This window comes from Panthera pardus, unplaced genomic scaffold (genome assembly GCF_024362965.1).
Source record: "Panthera pardus isolate Hobbes unplaced genomic scaffold, ASM2436296v1 HiC_scaffold_27, whole genome shotgun sequence".
NCBI classification, from domain to species: domain Eukaryota; kingdom Metazoa; phylum Chordata; class Mammalia; order Carnivora; family Felidae; genus Panthera; species Panthera pardus.
Genome location: NW_026526843.1, coordinates 28,804,791 through 28,826,276, shown reverse-complemented (window position 1 = coordinate 28,826,276; position 21,486 = coordinate 28,804,791). Strand labels below are relative to the sequence as shown.

The 21,486-nt window shown below is 41.4% G+C and overlaps 1 protein-coding gene and 1 long non-coding RNA gene across 4 annotated transcripts in view; one reads left to right on the top strand and one right to left on the bottom strand.

The window, feature by feature from the left end:
- Nucleotides 1–4,405: 4,405 nt before the first annotated feature.
- Nucleotides 4,406–9,054, bottom strand: C1GALT1C1 (C1GALT1 specific chaperone 1). Of its 2 annotated transcripts, none has more exons than XM_019421829.2 (2): nucleotides 8,843–9,054; nucleotides 4,406–6,751 (listed from the first exon to the last, which is right to left on the bottom strand). In XM_019421829.2, the coding sequence occupies exon 2, from the start codon at nucleotides 6,744–6,746 to the stop codon at nucleotides 5,793–5,795; it is 954 nt and encodes a 317-aa protein (XP_019277374.1). In that variant the 5' UTR covers nucleotides 6,747–6,751; nucleotides 8,843–9,054; the 3' UTR covers nucleotides 4,406–5,792. The 2 variants fall into 2 exon arrangements, with proteins under 2 accessions (XP_019277374.1, XP_019277375.1); XM_019421830.2 differs by lacking the exon at nucleotides 8,843–9,054 and adding an exon at nucleotides 8,633–8,836.
- A 162-nt stretch (nucleotides 9,055–9,216) lies between these two features.
- The window catches only part of LOC109250732 (uncharacterized), a 32,767-nt gene continuing 20,497 nt past the window's right edge, over nucleotides 9,217–21,486 (top strand). For both annotated transcript variants that reach the window (XR_002073149.2, XR_002073148.2), the window contains exons 1-2: nucleotides 9,217–9,516; nucleotides 12,863–12,932. This is a non-coding gene — a long non-coding RNA (uncharacterized LOC109250732). The remainder of the gene's footprint in view (nucleotides 9,517–12,862; nucleotides 12,933–21,486) is intronic.

Genomic DNA, 21,486 nt, shown 5'->3' with positions numbered 1-21,486 from the left:
ACGTGCACCCCAATGTTTATAGCAACACTATCAACAATAGCCAAAGTATGGAAAGAGCCCAAATTTCCATCAATGGATGAATGGATAAAGAATATGTGGTGTATACACACACACACACACACACTGGAGTATTACTCGGCAATGAAAAAGAATGAAAGCTTGCCATTTGCAACTACATGGATGGAACTGGAGTAAAATTAGAGAAAGACAAGTATCATATGACTTCACTCATATGAGGACTTTAAGATACAAAACAGAGGAACATAAGGGAAGGGAAGCAAAAATAATATAAAAACAAGGAGGAAGACAAAACATAAGAGACTCATAAATATGGAGAACAAACAGAGGGTTACTGGAGGGGGTGTGGGAGGGGGGATGGGCTAAATGGGTAAGGGGCATTAAGGAATCCACTCCTGAAATCATTGTTGCACTATATGCTAACTAACTTGAATGTAAATTAAAAAAAAAAAAAAAAAGGCTCCACGCCCAGTGCAGAACCCAGCATGGAGCCCAATGTAGGGCTCAATCTCACCACCATGAGATCATCACCTGAGCTGAAATCAAGAGTTGGACACTTAACCGGTTGAATCACCCAGGAGCCCCTTGAGTGATTTAAAAAAAATTTTTAAAATATTTCTTATTGAGAAACAGAGAGAGACAGAGCATGAGCAGGGGAGGGGCAGAGAGAGAGAGGGAGACACAGAATCTGAAGCAGTCTCCAGGCTCTGAGCTGTCAGCACAGAGCCCGACGCGGGGCTTGAACCCACAGACCGCGAGATCATGACCTGAGCCAAAGTTGGATGCTTAACCGACTGAGCTACCCAGGCGCCCCATCCCCTTCAGTGATTTTTAATTAAACTTTGGGGGACTGTTTTGTGGAGAGGTTGGCAAACATTTCTGAATTTCTTTGTATGCCAAAAAAAAAAAGCTAAACTTACAAACATAAAGCTCTTCATGACACCACTCAGATCCTGCATCGAATTCATCAATACAAGTCAGCCAGCACTAAAAGGAACACAGTATTCTTTTTTTTTTAATGTTTATTTGGGGGGGGGTAGGGCCAGAGAGAGAGGGAGACACAATGTGAAGCAGGCTCCAGGCTCTTTGCTGACAGCGCAGACACAGCCTGATGCGGGGCTCAAACTCAAACCGTGAGATCATGACCTGAGCCTAAGTCAGAAGCTTAACCGACTGAGCCACCCAGGTGCCCCAGGAACACAATATTCTTAAAAAATTAAGGGGAAATTAGTGGTACCTCATCACTAGACTCTGTGATTTTGGTAACCTTCCTAATACAGGTGTGCCCTGTTTTTTTAATTTTTTTTTTTTTACCGTTTATTTATTTTTGAGACAGAAAGAGATAGAGCATGAACGGGGGAGGGTCAGAGAGAGAGGGAGACACAGAATCTGAAACAGGCTCCAGGCTCTGAGCGGTCAGCACAGAGCCCGACGCGGGGCTCAAACTCACAGGCCGTGAGATCGTGACCTGAGCTGAAGTCGGATGCTTAGCCGACTGAGCCACCCAGGCGCCCCAGGTGTGCCCTGTTTTAAGAAGGCCCAAATGCGCCTGGGTGGCTCAGTCGGTTAAGCGTCCGACTTCGGCTCAGGTCACGATCTCACGGCCTGTGAGTTTGAGCCCCGCGTCGGGCTCTGTGCTGACCGCTCAGAGTCTGGAGCCTGTTTCAGATTCTGTGTCTCCCTCTCTCTGACCCTCCCCCATTCATGCTCTGTCTCTCTCTGTCTCAAAAATAAATAAACATTAAAATTAAAAAAAAAAAAAAAGAAGGCCCAATTAGGGTGTCTGCGTGGCTCAGTTGGTTAAGTGTCTAACTCTTGATTTAGGTTCAGGTCATGATCTCATGGTTCATGGGATTGAGCCCTGTGTTGGGCTCAATGCTGACAGCATGGAGTCTTCTTGGGATTCTACCTACCTCCTCTTGGGATTCTCTCTACCTCCTCTCTCTCAAAATAAATAAACTTCCCTCAAAATAAATAAACTTGAAAAAAAAAGCCCAAAAGAAGGGTGCCTGTGTGGTTCAGTTGGTTAAGTGTCCAACTCTTGATTTCGGCTCGAGCCATGATCTCACAGTTTGTGAGTTTGAACCCCATGTTGGGTTCTGCACTGACAGTGTAGAGCCTGCTTGGGGTTCTCTCTCTCCTCCCCTCTCTCTGTCCCTCCTCTGCTGTCTCTCTCTCAAAATAAATAAACATTTTTAAAAAAGCCCAAAAGATGAGTTTAAATGCATTACAGCAAAATCTGGGCACTATAAATCAGATTGGATACATAAGCAACCTTTTAGCTACATGAAAAGAAAAAGGGCAAGGGGTCTAATCTGTATTTTCCTCCAAACTGATTGTTTTCATTTTGAGGAGGAAGATCTAGTGATTAAATTCACACAAGGAGATGGCCTAGGGCCTGCTAAAAGTCAGGTTGCAGTTTCCACTGCATTCAAGATACCCAGCAAGATAAATAACTTTTAGAAGAAACTTCAAATTTTCTCTCATTCACATCTCACCCAGTGGGTCTAACATTTCTGGAATTGGTTAGACCTGTGTTGTTCATTATAGTAGCCACTAGCCATATGTAAAATATATTCACAACCATGATCAATTTTCATTAAACTTTCACTCTTCCCAATTCTGTCCCCAATAACAGAGCGAGGTTAGGGTTACAGTTTTTGCCTATTGAGTGCACAGTGATCAAAACTGTAACCGTGACCTCAGTAATACTATTTTCTATGTTACTGATTCAGATTTTATCTACAAGACTGGGTACAAATAAGTTCAAAGACACAGCATATTATTTATTTTTCCTCTTTTTATTATTTTTAAAAAATTTTTTTTAACGTTTTTTTATTTATTTTTGAGACAGAGAGAGACAGAGCATGAATGGGGGAGGGTCAGAGAGAGAGGGAGACACAGAATCGGAAGCAGGCTCCAGGCTCTGAGCCATCAGCCCAGAGCCCGACGCGGGGCTCGAACTCACGGACCGTGAGATCATGACCTGAGCTGAAGTCGGACGCTTAACCGACTGAGCCACCCAGGTGCCCCTATTTTTCCTCTTTTTAAAAAAAATGTTTATTTTTGAGAGAGAGAGAGAGAGAGAGAGAGAGAGAGAAAGAGGCAGAGAGATGGAGACACAGAATCTGAAGCATGCTCCAGGCTCTGAGCTGTCAGCACAGAGCCTGACGTGGGGCTTGAACCCACAAACCGTGAGATCATGGCCTGATGCAGAGTCAGACGTTTAATTGTGCCACCCAGGTGCCCTGAGGCAGCATATTATTTAAGACAAATAATATTTTATAAAGGAATACTTGTGTATAAAAATACAACCAAAAGCATCAATTTGGTTTATTTCAAAAATTTTTAAAATTTTTTATTAAAGTTTTTTTAATGTTTAATTTTGAGAGAGACAGAGAGAGACAGAGCACGAGCTGGGGATGGCAGAGAGACAGGGAGACAGAGAATCCGAAGTAGGCCCCAGGCTCTGAGCTCTCAGCACAGAGCCCGACGTGGGGTTCAAACTCATGAACCGAGATCATGACCTGAACCGAAGTCAGATACTTAACCGACTGAGCCAACCAGGTGCCCCTAAAAAATTTTTTAAGTAATCTCAACACCCCATGTGGGGCTCAAACTCACAATTCCAAGATCAAGTTGGCATGCTGTACCAACTGAGCAAGCCAGGCACCCCTGAAGAGCATCCATTTGGTTTAAAAAGCAATTGTTACCTGAGGCGCCTGGGTGGCTCAGTTGGTTAAGTGTCTCACTTCAGTTCAGGTCATGATCTTGCAGTTTGAGCCCCGTGTAAGGCTCTGTGCTGACGGCTCAGAGCCTGGAGTCTGCTTCAGAATCTAGGTCTCCCTCTCCCTCCCCTGCTCACACTGTCACTCTCTCTCAAAAATAAAATAAACATTAAAAAAAATAAAAGCAATTATTATCTTAGCACCCACTAGGAAATCAAACAATGGGATGCATTCTTTGATATATTTATTACAATTACACCTTAATATACTAATATAATTGAAGCTGATAAATGCATAATTAAAAAAATATATTGCTGGGGCACGGTTGACACTTCTAAATTTTTTCTTTAACGTTTTTATTTATTTTTGAGACAGAGAGAGACAGAGCATGAACAGGGGAGGGTCAGCGAGAGGGAGACACAGAATCTGAAACAGGCTCCAGGCTCTGAGCTGTCAGCACAGAGCCCAACCCGGGGCTTGAACTCACGGACTGCGAGATCATGACCTGAGCCGAAGTCGGCCGCTTAACCGACTGAGCCACCCAGGCGCCCCACGGTTGACACTTCTAAACTGGGTGTCACACTCAGGGTGATACTGTTTATCATTGTACTTACACCAAACATGACTTGATCTGTATTAATTGCATCTGAGACCACATATTAGGGTGCTTGACAAAGAGATTTTTATTATTTTTAAAAATTAACAATTCTTCATTTTAACCAAAAACCCCAATAAGGAATATCAGAGCAATTTTTAAAAAGTGCTTTCCACACCATTCTGATGATCAATAATAATTTGAAGCCCGAGGCCCTCGAGGAAATTCTTTCTGGTTTGCAAAAGCTGTGGGAGACCATTAACATCATGAGGCCAGTTACGGCAAATATTGATCTCTAAAATGTCATGGTCTCACACCCTATGGGGGGCGGGGGCTTATGGATCTGACTTAATATAGCATGTGCAGGCCTGATTATAGGACAAATTAGTTCCAAGTACTTCACACATTTATAAGCACAAGAACTATTATATCCACCAGTGGATAAAGCTTCTGTGTAGCCACTGAAATTAGGCAAATGGTATGGTAATCCAAGGTGACTGGTGAGGTTAAGGCCTCCACACCCAAAACCATTGGATAGGATGCAACTATGAACATGGGAAAAATCTCAGAATTTTAACAGGTAAAGAAAAACCAAGGCAGACTCTACTGCCAGATTACCAAAACAAGTTCTTCAAAGACTTCCAAAGAACTCATCCGCCCAGCAGCAGTAAAGAACACTCAAGTATTTTTATCCAAACCACAGCCAAGAGCTTGATAAAGTGGGAAACAACACAGTTAAATGTTAAATGAAATTAGATTCTTCATAGTGACCACTCCTATTTCAGTATCTGCACAGAGAAGTAGAAGAGAGTTACACTGAGCTTGTGTATGCTGAAGAGTGCCACTAAATTAGCTCCTGGTGAAATTATTAACCTTTATAGATCATTTTCACTTTTTCTCCCAGGGACGCAATTCCACTTTCACTGTAACATTAGTTGGGAACATTTATTTCCTTTGTGGCTTGGTTGTGTATTTTGAGAAAGCAATCCATGGGCCCTTGCAAAAGTTCAGAACATATATCAGCATTACAAGTAATGGAAACACATAGCTGAAAGTTTTAATCACAAATTCACAACTAGAGATTTCATTCACGTATCTTAGAAAGCTAAAAAGACATGTTAAATTTTTTAACGGATCAGCAAAAATATGTGCCACAGATTCATAATTTAGAATTTATCACATAAATATAATATTTATAAATATCTTTTATTTGCAAAATTATTCTTAAAACATTTCTTTCCAACATGTTTGACGTTTTCACATGTGTATTAAGGGGAAAAAACCACCCTATTTAAAATGTACCACTAAACTTTAATGTGCCATTAAACCAGTGCCACCAAAGTAAAAAAAGGAAAAGAAACATACTGCTGTGTTGGACATGCAGTTGTTACTGCAAATAGTGACAATACCTGTCCTACATGGTGATTGTACACATGCTCTTCTTTCACTTCTCAGTCATTGTCAGAACCATTTGGAGGTAAGAAGACCAATGCATCATTGAAAATATGCCCAAACGCCCTAAGACGGTATACTCCATACATCATCACATGCATCTGATTAGGAGTCAGTCCATTAAAAGTAACAGCCATATCCGAACAGCATCCTTCTACCACCAGGTTGGGGTGATTTGTCATTGCCTCTTTAATAAAAAGCCCAATGGATTTGGTATTAAATACATCTTTTCCTTCAGAATCTTCTGCATTTTCTGCAAACACTCCAGCATATTTCAGGCAGACTGCTAGCTGCTTATCTTCAGATATCTTCCAAATCATCCCTCCCTGTTCAGGACACTTTTCAGGGATACTGAGAAGGCTGTTAAGCCTTTTCATGGATTCTATACTTAAGACAATGCCTCCTTCCACACTCACGTATTCAAGGTCTCCAGATTTTATAGTGTGGCCTAGATAGAAAGGTTGTGATGGATCCTTTTTTAACAAAAAATACTTTAAGTTTTCAATAATAGCAAATGTAGAGGGGCGTGCAAGGAAGAACCAGTTGTATTGGTCTCTGTATTTATCAAAGGCATATTTGTAAGCTTTTCTCATCATCAACCACATGTCATTTGTTTCCATGTTAATTGACTCAAACACTTTAACATTTTCAGAACTGAAGAATTCTGCTTTGTCACAGTGTTTGGTCCAAGTCTCCTTCACTGCAGCCCAAAGACTCACATCTTTGGGTTTTACAAGAATGATACAGTATACTCGAAAGCTCTTACTGAGCTCCATGCGTTCATCCTCTGAAATCTTCGAGATATCTTCTTTATTAGGAGCTTGTAGGTGATGATGCTCATGGTGCATTCTGTTTCCATGACCAATCCTAATGTGTCCTAGCATAGTGATCAAGGCACAGAAAATGCTTCCGAGCATCACACCCTTCAAAAATGAACTGCTTTCAGAAAGCATTTTTCCTATAAAGAAGAAAAAAGATCCTTAGGATACTTAATAGAAAAGGATTAGTCTAGTGATTTGATTTGGTATGCCTTACAGACTTACATTTTGCTCTTAACATTAAAAAAAGTTCCCAAGTTTGAAATCAAGTTAGTTGCATAGAATACCAAGAAGTCTAAGAATCTTTAGCTTCCAATGGTATCTGATTACTGTTCTGTATAAACTGGAACTTTCCAACAACACCTCTATGCACTAGAATTTTCTGGGAGGCCATTTTTGCACTTCTTCTACGGGGATTTAATTAACTAAGTACTAAATCAAAACATTAACTCTAAAAATCAATGTTGTAGAGGTTGTCAGTCCGTCATTCTCTTTAAAGGAATTTCACTTCACAAGCTTGCTTATATTATTTAAATATTTCTGTAGATATGAATGGACTTTATATCAAAACCTTAAATTGAACAGATAGAACCACCTATAATTAGCAAATCACCAATGACATCTGTGCTAGCATTTCTGTTCTTAACCTAGTGCTTTATTTAACTGATGGCTGCTGTCCTTAGGTGTTCTGAGTACATCTAAATCAAATTTCTTGAGATTGAAACCATACATGTTAATATTTACTCTTTTGCTCCTAAGACTAAATGGTTTCTGATACAGTAACCCAACTAACTGATGTAATAAAAGCCCATAATGAAAATAGTTAAATTATTTAGATGAGAACTGACTCAATATAGGCATATCTGGAGAACCATTAACCAACATCTTTATTGCCTCCAAAGGCATTTTCTTATTCTGGAAGTAAAAAGATTAAAGTCTACACTTTTATTTCAATCAGAAATTAAAAGAAAAGCCAACATTAAATACAACTGTTGAGATTTCCCAATCTTCTATCTTCACAAGAAATGTTCTACTGAGCTACTTAGATTTTTCTCTTTGTCTCTTAAAGCTGAAAGAAGCCTTAGAAGCCACCTAATACCATTTCTCTCACTTTACAGATAGGGAAAGAGAGGGTCTACAGAGGTTAAGTAACTGACCCAAAGTCACACAGTCAGTGGTAGAACTAAACCAGCAATCAGATCTCCTGAGATCAGTGTAATGCTTTTTCTATTACAGAATAGTGATCTGAACAGTGCTTCTATTCATACTGTTGAAAATTTAATAGATGGGTTACTGGATAACCTTGTTTTCCTACAAATGAAAAAAATATGGGATTTGTTAACCGTAATTGACATTTTGCACCCACGATCAACATCCTGCTAGAAGGAAACCACCCCTTTGGTTTTCTTCTAGAGGAAATGGACTTTGACTTCTACTAGGACAAGGTGTGGAATAGTTTGACAGATGTAATTCGTGAGTGGGGGAGGAAGGGTGAGCAAAGAGGCTGGACGGTTTTCCTATGTCACTCACAGAACTTGGTCAATACACAGCTCTATGAAGAAAGAGAACTGACAGAAAATAAGCTCTGCTTAGTATCAGAATTCTCAGATGCACTCTAAAAGTAATTTATACAGGATTTTGACACTTCATATTATACAATTTTCATTATTTCTAGCCAATATATGATAATCCACACGTGTCTCTTAGTTTGATAATATCATATCTAGATCAGAATTCTTCCTGATGGGGATACTACTCATGGATCATTTGCATAAATTATTCTAAGGAGATTTTTTTTTTCCATCAGGGGAGGCAAAAAAATGTAACACTGAAGATGTACATGATAGGATATTTGTTGCAGAGGAGAGGGAAACTTAAAACTGCACACAGGCATAAATGAAGCAGAAACTCCCAGAGTGGTTTCTGAGATGGCATCTTTTTAGAAGGTGAAAGTGGCTGGATGGAGTATGGAAAAGGGAGAAGAACGAAATAGAGAAAAACGAGAGGGAGGACGTGGTCACCTCAAAACCCCACTGAGGGGCCAAGGCAGCACCTCCAGGAAGGCAGTTCTCGGTCTCCCCGACTAACTACTGCACCCCCAACACCTGCCCGGAGATCCGGCGTGGAGCATGCTGGGAGTGGGCCAGGGCCCAGGCCTTCCCCCAGGAGAGGGGCGGGGTCGATCCGCTCCGGGGTCCGCGCAGGGTGCGGGCCGACGCCCCAGCACTCACCCGCGTCTACAACGGCTCAGGGGCGGGAAAGCGCAGCCGCGCACGGCTTTCCTCTCACGTTCGCGCGCCACACGCTTACGCTCCTGGTCGGGCTGCTCTAGCTGCAGGCGGTGTTCTCTCGTTGGTTTCGCTAAAGGTGGGGAGGGCCAGGAAGTGAACGCCGCTACGGCGCGGGTAGCGGGGCGGGGCGGGGCGGGGCAAAGGAACCCGCGGCCAGGCGGAGCGGCCGGCCCGGGCTGACGTCGGAAGGGCCGGCACGCACGCGGCGCTCCTTTATTCCCCGCCTCCCGCGGAGTTCACAGAAGCACGTCTAGCCGGCGTGACCCGCACGCTTGCCTGTATCCAATGGGACGCCCGGAGGCGTGCGTGCGTAAGAGCCGCTGACACCTCCCGCCTCTTCACCTTCTTGGCGTGGAAACCGCGAGAGTGAGGTAGAGCATCGCTGCTGGCAGCGCTTGTGTCAGGTTTCTCGGTGGTTTCTCTCACGTGCTCCTGCATCGTTGCACCTTCATATCGACGAGAGGGTGCGCCAGCCCGTATTCCTGGGCTGGGACCAAAGTGCAAGCCACTGAAATATTCCTCGAATTATGAGGGCAAGGATTTTCTGTGGTTATTGGAATGGCATCTGAAGCCCCACTGACTGGAATCCAATCCTGTCTTCACCGCGTCCTTTGGTATGCTGGGAAAGTTACTTCACCTCGCTATGCCTCAGTTCCCTCCTTTGTAAAGTACAGAAAATATCACAGTGGTGCTAGGAGATTAAATGAGTGCATATGACTCCGTTAGCAAAAGACCAAGCACAGAATAAGCATTCATTAAATGTTGGCTATTACTATTATTCATCCCTGTATCACTGGCACCTCGCTTAGTGCCAGCGCACAGTAGACAATACATGTTTGTGGAATTAATGAATGTTAGAACTACAAATGAGACTAGGACCAGAAAGGAAAGGAACTTCCTAAAGGCCACACAGTAATTAATGTTGGAAGTGAGACTAGAATCCAGGTGTCCTAATTACAAGTGCAGAACTCTGTTAAACACATGATCTTTTAAAATTCTTTTTTTTTTTTTTTGTGGTAGCGAGGGTTTTTGCTAAAAAACACAATTTACCCCAAATATTTAAAATGACTAGGTTCCATCCAGATAACATTGAGTGGTGACTGTCTTGGGTCTGAGTTCCTAAAGATAAATGTTTTGAGTATTGACAGTGACCCAGTTTAAATAGACTGAAGGTTTCCTGAGGCACCGAAACAACAACTAGATATTAGGCAACTACTATCCTAGCAGCACTAACCTAAATTCTGGAGATACAGTGGTGAACAAAATTGGCCCCCTGCCTTCATGGAGCTCTTAGTTTAGCAGGGAAGAAAGACATTGAACAATTCATTACAAATAATTATAGTGGTGGTATGTTCTGTGAAGGAATACAAAAACAAGTTTTAGAACTGGAAAGGAACTTAAGACGAGTATCTCCACTGTGTTTTGTTAAATGCTATATATTGTCATTGTCACATATATATAAACATATGTATGTATATATGGACATACATAGTTCAGTGAAACAAGTTGCAGAATAATGTGTATAGTATGATTATATTGTGGTCTAAACAAAATTTTATATATGTGTGCATGTTTGATCTGTATGAGCAGGGAGAGTTGTGGAAGACTGGGCAGGCTGTTAATAAGATTACATCAGGAGGTTGAGGTGGAGGTGATTAGCTTTGTCTTTCTACATCCTTGTAATGCATTGTTTCACTAGTTATAATAAGCATTTGTTACTTTTGAATTTGAAGAACAGCAAATAAAGGGATCTTCAAAATGAGAGGGACAAAGAGTAAAAGGAAAAGTTACCAAAAAAAGTACTGTTTTAAGGACAGATTGACATGGCATTTAGAATTCAGAGACTGACAAAGTGACAGTTTAAAATGCCACTTCTGGGGTGCCTGGGTAGCTTAGTCTGAAGCATCTCATTTCGGCTCAGGTCATGATCCCAGGGATCATGGGATTGAGCCCTGTGCTGTCAGTATGGAGCCTACTTGGGATCCTCTCTCGGTGTCTCTGCTCCCTCTCTCAAAATTAATAAATAAACATTAAAAAAATGCCACTTCTTTCTAGTACAGGAAGGTATGCCAAACTGGAACTACTGATAACAGGATGCTCTGAAGGAGAATAAACCACGGGATATTTAACATCAAAGGCACTGTTATTGAGAGGTTGTCCAAGAACCCAGTTCTCTACTTAAAGCAGAGCTGAAATACACTTAATCATTGGAAGTGAAGTTAGTAAGGTGATTGACTTGTAGTTAGGTGATTGCATTTTTAAAACACCGTTCCACAATGTAGCCCTAATTTAAAAATACATGCAAATAGTATCTATTAAAATTAAGAATATTTATACCCTTGGCTCAGCCAACCCACTTATAATCTCTCTCCCAGAAATTAAAGGCCCAGAATGTAAGGCTAAATGTATTGTTGTCTTATAACAGCAAAAGTGGGAAACATCCATCAATAAGAGAATGGTTGAATTAGTTATAGGGCATCCATGCAGTGGAATATTTAGCATAAGATAAACAGTTTATTTCACTTACCTACATTAAGCACTTCACTAAAAACATTAACCTGAACCTTATGCAGGTTGCTTTTGAGTTTGGTTGCCCTCATGTACCCAGCATGTAAGGCAAGATTGCATTTAAAGCTGATAATGCTGCATTTTTTTCTTAAAGTTTTTTTTTACATTTATTTATTTTTGAGAAACAGAGTGAGACAAAGTGTGAGCGGGGGTGGGGCAGAGAGAGAAGGACACACAGAATCTGAAGTAGGCTCCAGGCTCTGAGCAAGCGGTCAGCACAGAGCCTAATGCGGGGCTCAAACCCACAAACTGTGAGATCATGACCTGAGCCCAAGTCGGATGGATGCTCAACTGACTGAGCCACCCAAGTGCCCGAATACTGTATTTTTGATAAAGACCTCCTGTCAAGTGCATGGATTATTCAGCATGAGAAGTCATAAATTTCTAGTATTTGGCGATTTACTTGCATGTGAGCACTAAAATTTTCTAAATCTGGGGGTGCCTGGGTGGCTCATTTGGTTAAGTGTCTGACTCTTGTTTTCATCTCAGGTCACGGTCTCACAGTTCATGAGTTCGATGCCCCGCATCAGGCTCTGCGCTGACAGTGCGGAGCCTACTTGGGATTCTCTGTCTCCCTCTTTCACTGTCCCTCCCCTGCTCGCTCGGTCTCTCTCAAAAATAAATAAATAAAACTTTAAAAATAAATAAATAAATAAGTAAATAAATAAAAAATTCAAAATCTGTCCAAAGGCCTTTAGGAAATTAATCTGGCTTTCCACAACAGTTCACTGGAGTAGTAAATATTGAAGAAAACCTAAGGTAGATTGTTTTCTGCATAACATCTTTTTGGAGGGTTAAAAATGTTTCTACGTTTACCAAAATTAAGTACCTGTAATGTATGTACCTCTTCTGCCCAGAGTTTCACAACTCTTCGTCCTCAGTAAACAAATTCCCTTGTCTGGGCAAATTCATTATTGTTTCCATTTGAGTATAGTTGGTCCCTAAACGAATCTAATTTGTGTTTTCAGGCATATTCATGCTTGTAATTTCATTTCCAAAATGCTTTTCCACTTGATGGCCATCTGAGAGTTTTCTTAAAAAAAAACACAAATGATTCACCTGCCAACAGATACATATTAAGTATTAACAGTATGTCAGTCACTGTGCTAAGTATTGTTTCTTTTAAAAACTTTTATTAAGGGAAATTTCAAACACATTCAGAAATAGAAGAGTGTAATGAAACCACATGTAGTTTTTTTTAAAATATTTTGTTTTTAAGTAATCTCTACGCCCAACATGGGGCTCAAACTCAGAAGCAAGAGTAGTGTGCTCCACCGACTGAGCCTGCCAGGTGCCCCTGAAATCACATGTACTTTTTAAGGAAGCTTCAATGTCATGAGTTCAAAGCCAGTCTTGTTAAATCTATACCCCTTCTATTTCTCTCCTTTCCAGATTGTTATGAAGGACCTTCAGGACATCATATAATTTCACCCAAAAACATTTCAATGTGTATCTGTAAGAGGTAAGAGCTTCTTTAAAAAAAACCCCCACAATACAACTAGACAACTGAAAAATTAATTCCTTAATATAATCAAACATCTAGTGTTCAAATTAATATGTTTCTCTGTTCTTTGTGCTTCTTATAAATGGGTAGTTAGATCTAAAGTAGGATTGTCAGATTTAGCAAATAAAAATACAGGGCATCCAGTTAAGAGTGAATTTCAGATGAATATTGAATACTTTCTAGAAAAAGTATATCCCAAATACAATGCATGGGACATACCAAATATTGCATAGGACATGCTTACACTAAGAAAATTATTTGTCGTTTAACTAAAATGTGATTGGGCGCCTGGGTGGCGCAGTCGGTTAAGCGTCCGACTTCAGCCAGGTCACGATCTTGCGGTCCGTGAGTCCGTGAGTTCGAGCCCCGCGTCAGGCTCTGGGCTGATGGCTCGGAGCCTGGAGCCTGTTTCCGATTCTGTGTCTCCCTCTCTCTCTGCCCCTCCCCCGCTCATCCTGTGTCTCTCTCTGTCCCAAAAATAAATAAAAAACGTTGAAAAAAAAAAAAATTTAATAACTAAAATGTGATTTTAACTGGGCTTCCTGAATTTTATCTGGCAACCATAACCCTAATCTAAAAGCTTTGTTTGATTAAGGTTCAGTTTGGGGTGGGGTGGGGGACAAAATTAACTTCAGGAGCCACGTAATGTCTGGTTTTCTCTGTGATGATAGTTGCATTGATGCCCAATGCCTAGATCTGCAGTTCATTAGGGTCATAATATGGCGATCTTCTAATTTTCCAAGGCATATTTTTTCCACTGATTTTTATTTTTTAGCTTTTTTTAAAAGTAAGCTCCTAATCCCAACTTGGGGCTTGAACTCACGACCTGGAGATCAAGAGTTGCAAGTTCCACCAACTGAGCCAGGCAGGTGCCCTTCAAGGCATATTTTTAAGAGGAACTTTGGTGTGGTGATTAAGAGGTCAGTCCTGAATCATGCATAGGAGAAAGACTTGGCTTGAGCTTTGGGTCAGCTGCTTTCTGGCTGTGTGACCTAGGGCAAGTTAGTTTGCTCCTCTCAGCCTTAGCTTCCTCATCTGTAAACCAAGGCACATTGTAGTACCTATGTCATAGGAGTTTGTGATGATCAAATGAGTTAAGGTATGTGGAGGATTTAGAACAGGGCCCAGCACACAAAGTAGATGCTCATGAAAGCTAGCCCTTATGAGACTCTTGAAGAGTTATGTACTTTAAAATTCGGCATTTTTTTAATATTAGAAACTTTAAATCCTCCATTCAACAGTTAGGTCTTATTTTCACATTAATAAAAACAGTAAAGATTTATTGAGTGAATAGTGTCTCATATTTGTCCAATGCTTTGCAGTCAACAAAGGCCTTCTTCACATATATCCATTCTCATTTGATCCTCATAGCAGCCTTTTACTTGTTTATTTTTTAAACTTTTTTTTTTTTTAAATTTTTTTTTTTTTTTTTTTTAACATTTATTTTTGAGACAGAGAGAGACAGAGCATGAATGGGGGAGGGTCAGAGAGAGGGAGACACAGAATCTGAAACAGGCTCCAGGCTCTGAGCTTTCAGCACAGAGCCTGACGCGGGGCTCGAACCCACGGACCGTGAGATCATGACCTGAGCCGAAGTCGGCCGTTTAACCGACTGAGCCACCCAGGCGCCCCTTAAACTTTTTTTAAAATGTTTATTTTTGAGAGAGAGACAGACACAGAGTGTGAGTGGGGGAGGGGCAGAGAGAGAGGGAGACACAGAATCTGAAACAGGCTCCAGGTTCAGAGCTGTCAGCACGTAGCCCGATGTAGGGCCTAAATCCATGGACCATGAGATCATGACCTGAGCCAAAGTCAGATGCTTAACCGACTGACTGAGCCACCCAGGCGCCCCTTCATAGCAGCCTTTTTTTTTTTTTATTTTTTATTTTTTTTATTTTTGGGACAGAGAGAGACAGAGCATGAATGGGGGAGGGGCAGAGAGAGAGGGAGACACAGAATCGAAACAGGCTCCAGGCTCCGAGCCATCAGCCCAGAGCCTGACGCGGGGCTCGAACTCACGGAACCTGAGATCGTGACCTGGCTGAAGTCGGACGCTCAACCGACTGCGCCACCCAGGCGCCCCTATAGCAGCCTTTTAATTGGAAGGACTGGTGTTATCCGTTTTTTACATCTGAAGAATTTTGGGTTTACGGATATGATTTGCTTAATGTGTAACACAGCTAGAAAGTCATACAATAGAGCAGGGACCGAGTCTTAGCCCAAGACTCTTTTGATGGAAAACATTGAGTAAAACTGTGTGGTCCTCCCTCTGTGCAGCGTTTTCAGTTTTTGGCTCCAGTGACATCTGCTATCTTGTTTTCCTTTTCAACTTTTCATCTGTTTCTCAAACTGCTCCCTCCCATCCCCATCCCAGGGGTCTCTTTCTTTTCTTCCTGAATGTAGTTGTTCGTCAAGGTTCTATCCTTGGGCCATTTTTATTGCTGTATTCTCCCCTTATGATATCTACTCAGTAGTTTCATTTATTCAAATATCATTCACTCGGGGAAGATGATTTCTAAATCTGTATTCCTGGCCTTTACCTCTTCATTGAGTTTTGGACCCCAAATTTCGGTTGCCTGCTTGATATCTCCATATGGCTGTTTTAGACAGAATCTTGCATTCAGTTGATCTGTTTATCTGGTCCTGCTTTTAACCAATCAACTATAAATAAACAAGGAGGACATGAGGAAATTTGAATACTTACTGATGACATTAAGTATTTGATGGCATTAAAGGCTTAATGTTAATATTTTAGTTAAGATAATTGTATGTGGCTATGTGAAGAGTATCTTTTAGAAATAGATACTGAAGTGTTTATGGATGGTATCGTATTTATGGGATTTACTTTGAAATAATCCAGTTGGGGAAAGGGGAAAGGAGGACTAGGTAAGGCTCTTGATGAACCGAGATTGGCCGTGAGTTGATAATCGTTGAGCTGGGTAATGGGTATAGGGCTTTAATACCCTATTCTCTCAGTTTTTCTCTATGTTTGAAAATTTTAATTATAAAACATTTGAAAGATTAAATAGGTCCCAAGCCAAATTGATCAACCTTGCCTACATATCCATCTCCTGACAGTCATATTCCTATTAATGTCACCTATCTTCCCAGTCACTTATTATGAAAACCTAAAGCTCTCTTGGTTTCCTCCTCCCTGACCTCTGCATCCAACCAACTGGTAAGTTAGGCTGAAACTCCCTTCACAGTGAATCCTGTTTCAATCCTTTCTTTTCCATTCCAACTGCTACTATTCTACTAAGTCCTTCATTACTTCTTGACTAAATTGGTGTCATAGCATTAATACATTTCTCATTTCCAGTCCCTCCTCACTTGGTATATGTAAAGCATCTAGCATAGTGCTTGGTGCTTAGTCCCTTCTCTCTTTTTCCTGACTTGTGAATTCACCTTCCTTGCTCCTGCTTAACCCTATGATGACGTCTCTCTTCCCTGAGAAGACTGTCCCTCTCTCTCTTTCAGCATTGCCTTCTTCCCTATCCCACCTGGATCCTGCAACCTCACTGCTGCCTCCACTCCACCCCCAGCTGCCATGCTTTGTGGAGGAAGTGTGTGTCTCTGCATAAAGACTGATTTCTCACTTCCAAAATTAGATATAAGAGCAGGATTTTTCCTAGCTGTAGGTGAGGGGGCCTTTACATACAGACAAAACAGGCATACTAAGTGTGAGTAAAAGAGAAGCAGGTCTCAAAGCTGCCTCTTTTCCCCCCCACCAGCTCAGTGGGGAAGAAAAGGGAGAATGTCTGGTTTAGATAGATCAGCTTCTAGAGCCAGGCAGGGGCAAGTAAATGCTGGCGGCAAAGAAGAGCTGGGTGGAGAATATTCCAGCAAGTGGGGGGCTTCTTGAGGAAACACATCTTGCCTAGTCTGGCGAAGGGAGGAAGAGCACGAACTGCCTCCACTGGGTCTCAGAGGTGTCACCTCAGCAGTATGGATTGGGTGAGGGTCACGTAACCCAGGCCCAACCGAGGAAAATGGCTGCAGAACTCTTGTTTTTGGCAGCCTGGCTGGGTGTCATTCTGTCTGTAATGGAGAGCAGCCGGGCATCCAGGGCTGGGCTGATCAAGCACAAAGAACTTTTATCCTTTAAAAAGAAAATGCTATAAGTCAATCACATTCTTACATTTTAAGCATAACACTTGCAACTAAAACCAAAGTGCCATATTATAATCAAGATGCATCCGCTTATTTTATATTTAAGGCCCACAGGCTTCAACTAATTTAGGGGACCATCTGCTGAGGAAGAGAGAAAGTCTAATTACAAAGTGGCATTTGTTTGCAGGCTAAGGCCTCAGAAGGGTTTGTCCTGGGGACCTCAACAAATGTCCTGTGCCCGTGCCCAGTGCTCCCAACCCTACCACTTAGGTAGATAGAGCACAGCTTTGGAGTCCGATAAGATTCAATTCTTCCTCCAACATTCACAGCCTGGGTACCTTGAGCCACAGGACTTCTGAGGTTTGAGTTCCCTCACTGTCCTCATATGTAAAATGGGAATTCACATACCCGCGGTTGTTGGAAAGATGAAAGGAGATCAAGTGCCAGAGGCAGCCTAGAACTACCACTTCCTTTCCTGTGACCCATAACTTCATTCTCCATCTTATTCCCTCTGAGCCTTGCTCTTGCCTTCTTTGCTTCATACCCACTTCCATGTGCATAGACCCCAGGCATGCTTTTAAATGGATCTTTGAATAAAAGATAAAAAAAAAAAAGAATTTTGTTTGAATGCCGTCATTTGTTCACCTCCCCAGAAGGTAGAGGAGTGAAATGGAATTGCCTTGGGACATGGGTCAGAAGGCAGTTTTGCCTGTCGTGTAGTGTGCTGAACAAACGTGTTCTCAGAGTCCTCCTGTCCTGTGGAAAGGATTAGATCAGTCAGCTGGGAGAGGTGCTGGTTGCAGCTCAGAGGTGGGGGTAGCCGGGGAAGCAGGTTGGTTAGAGATGAGGAATCTGGGAATGGGGATGCTTTTAGATCTTAACTAGACAACTGCTGCTGAGGTGACAGCTTTATTTCAAGTGAGAATATGAATTTGGCTGTATTCCTAGTGAGAACCTAATGCTCAAAATCTCCTCTAAATCAAGAAACAAAATTAAAGAGTGATGACTGAGATTGGCAGAATGTAATCGCTGCAGCTGAGTAACAGATACCTGCAACTTAATTGCATTGTTCTCTATCCTTTTGTGTATATTCAAAAATACCCAAAAGTAGAAGGTTTTTGTTTCTGTGACAAGTGTGGGACAATAGAGGTCACTCAAGAACTGGGAATTTTGACTGTCATGTCAGAAAAGCTAGTAGAAGATATTTGGACCAAAAGAATTCCCTAGGGGAGATGTGATTTCTATAATGCTTATCTAGTGAACTGCATTTATTTGAAGGATTAAATAGCATGCAGATAAAATATTAGGTGGATAAAATATAAATTGACCTCATGAAACTTTTGGTAAGATATCCCAACCACTGTTTTTTAGGGAATTCAGTTGCTATAGGATTGTGACCCTCTTTCCTCTGAGTAGATACTGCCTTAGAAATAGGAAACAAAGGTAGAGATAAAGGTGGTTAGGGATATTATTTTGACATTTCAAAAGCATGATTTCTTAGGGATGGGGAGTGGCTAGTTTTTCAAAAAACAAATCTTTACAAAAGATCCAAAGGGAGGAATGCACAGTGAAATCTCCAAGTGGAAGATTATATGAAAGTGTTCTTGACAATAAAAAGCATAGCTGATGGGAATAAGCTATAAGGAAATCTCATAGCCATGGCCCCATTACTGAATGACCTAAAGACCTTTTATTATAGGTAACGTACACGTGTGTTTGACACTAGAGTAGTTACTGGGATTGATTGTGTTACTCAGGAGACCAAATCTTACCCCCTGCTAGGACTGGCATTTTGGAAGGTATAGGCGGAGACTCTAAGGGACACCCATAATCCATTCTGTTGGGGCTGGCACTGGGAGAGAGTGTAAAGCTAACATCGAATAGGGAAGAAAAATAGTTGGTCCTCAGAGACTTTCCTTCTTCTTCTAGGGAGAGGGTCGATCAGCCTGCTGACAGTGAAAAAATGAGTCAAATGACTCCTTGTCAAGAGGTTTTCCTTTCTACGTGAAGGAAGGAAAATGAAAATAGCAAGTTCTTACGGTGGTGATGGTCGCAGAACAACACATTTCAGGGTGACAGCTGAAGAGGCAAGGTACGCTCCTGACAGGATCAGCTACATAATTTGCAGGACCCAGCGCAAAATGAAAATGTAGGACCCCTTATTCATGAATTATTCAGAATTTCAAAATAGTGACAATAGAGTATTAAACTAAACATGGGCTCTTGTAAGCATGGGGCTCTGTGTGACAGCATCGGTTGTATGCCCATTAAGCTGACCTTACTCCTGCTGCCCAGGAGCAGTGATAGCAAAAATTCAGAAGGCATTAATGGAAAACTATAAAGCAGAAAATCAAGATAATCTAAAATCCCACCACCTGGAAATAACTGTTGTTTTCATTTTGATATATATCCCAGAGATTTTTCTCTATCTCTATATATCTATATCTATATAATATTTATGTGTCTATATATAGACATGTATTTATATGATTTTTATACTATGGAAATGGTATACATTCTTTTCTGCAGCCTTTAAAAAAATTGTTTTAAATGTTTATTTATTTTTGAGAGAGAGACAGAGCACAAGCAGGGGAGGGGCAGAGAGAGAGGGAGACCCAGAATCTGAAGCAGGCTGCAGGCTCTGAGCTGTCAGCACAGAGCCTGATGTGAGGCTCGAACCCAAAAACCACGAGATCATGACCTGAGTGGAAGTCAGATGCTTAACCAACTGAGCCACCCACGTGCCCCTGTAGCCTTTTTTTTTTTTTAAATTTTTTTTACATTTATTTATTTATTTTTGAGAGACAGAGCACAAGTTGGGGATGGGCAGAGAGAGAGGGAGACACAGAATCGGAAGCAGGCTCCAGGCTCCGAGCTGTCAGCACAGAGCCCAACGCGGGGCTCGAACTCATGGACCGTGAGATCATGACCTGAGCCAAAGTCGGACGCTCAACCGACTGAGCCACCCAGGCGCCCCCCCTGTAGCCTTTTTTAACACTTAACCATATTTTAGAGAGTTTTCCATGTAGCTCATTTCAATCCTATTGTATAGAGGTTCCATTTAACCAAACCCTATTGTTGGGTGTGTGAGGAGTGTTGAGTTCTTCATTATTACAAATGATGCACACTGAATATCAGTAAAGCTGAGTGAGGATGGAATAAATTAATCAGAGCAAAGCACTTCACAGAGTACTTAGCAAAGAGCAAGCTCCTTATAAATGTTTATGTTATTTTTATATTGTCAAATAGCCCTCTATATAAAGATGAACTAATTTACATTCCCAACCACAGGGTGAGATGGCTTGGTTTCCCTAACTCCTTGCCAGTTTCAATTTTTGCCTTTTTGTATTTCTTTCTTGGTAAATGGCCCCTTCATGTTCTTTGATGGTTCTCTTCTTGGATTCCTCATTGCTTTAAAATTTTTAATTGATTTCTGTATTGGGCTATCAATCCTTTGTGATATGAATAACAAGTACTTTTTTCTCTAGTTTTTTTTAATTTTTAAAAATGTTTTATTTTTGAGAGAAAGAGAGAGAGAGAGCGCGAGCAAGCAAGAGTGGGGGAGGGGCATGGAGAGAGCGGGAGACCCAGAACCCGAAGCAGGCTCCAGGCTCCCAACTGTCCGCGTAGAGCCGGATGCAGGGCTTGAACTCAAGAACTGTGAGATCATGACCTGAGCCGAAGTTGGATGCTTAACCAACTAAGCCACCCAGACGCCCCTCCTAGTTTTTTTTAATGCTTGATTTTGTTTGCTTTAACCTTACAGATGTTTTTCAGTTTAATATGGTGAAATCTGTCCCATCTTTTCCTTAGGATTTCTGTCTTTGCTGCCCTCCTTTAGAAAGTCTTTTGCCACAGAACAGGCTTAGAATTCAGTGGTGGTGAAGCCTTTCCCACCTTATATTAACTCCATCAGGTTTCCTCTGAGGCTTCATTCTTCCTGGGCATGGTTTTTCAAATTGTATCAATGGAGTTCACAATACTAGACTACTTTAAATGTGTATGGGGGTTGGTGCCTGGGTGGTTCAGTTGGTTAAGCATCTGACTTCAGTTCAGGTCATGGGCTCAGGTCATGATCTTGTGGTTGGTGAGTTTGAGCCCTGATTTGGGCTCTCTGCTGTCAGCACAGAATCTGCTTCGGATGCTCTGTCTCCCTCTTTCTCTGCCCCTCCTCCGCTCATGCTCTCTCTCTCTCTCTCAAAAATAAATAAACATTAAAAAAATGTATATGGGAGGGGAATACTTTTATTAACTTTAAATCTACTTGTGAAGACACAAGATATATATATTAAAAATGAGTATTGTCTATCTTCTTCCAACCCAGAAAACACTTTTGCTCTTTTTATATTTTCTGCCTTTATTTGCTTTCTAGGGAGAGTTCTGTCTTTACTGGAGCTATTCT

What these genes read in the sequence shown, in the direction of transcription:
- C1GALT1C1 (XM_019421829.2), bottom strand. Translation starts at nt 6,746, where the DNA reads ATGCTTTCTGAAAGCAGTTCATTTTTGAAGGGTGTGATGCTCGGAAGC.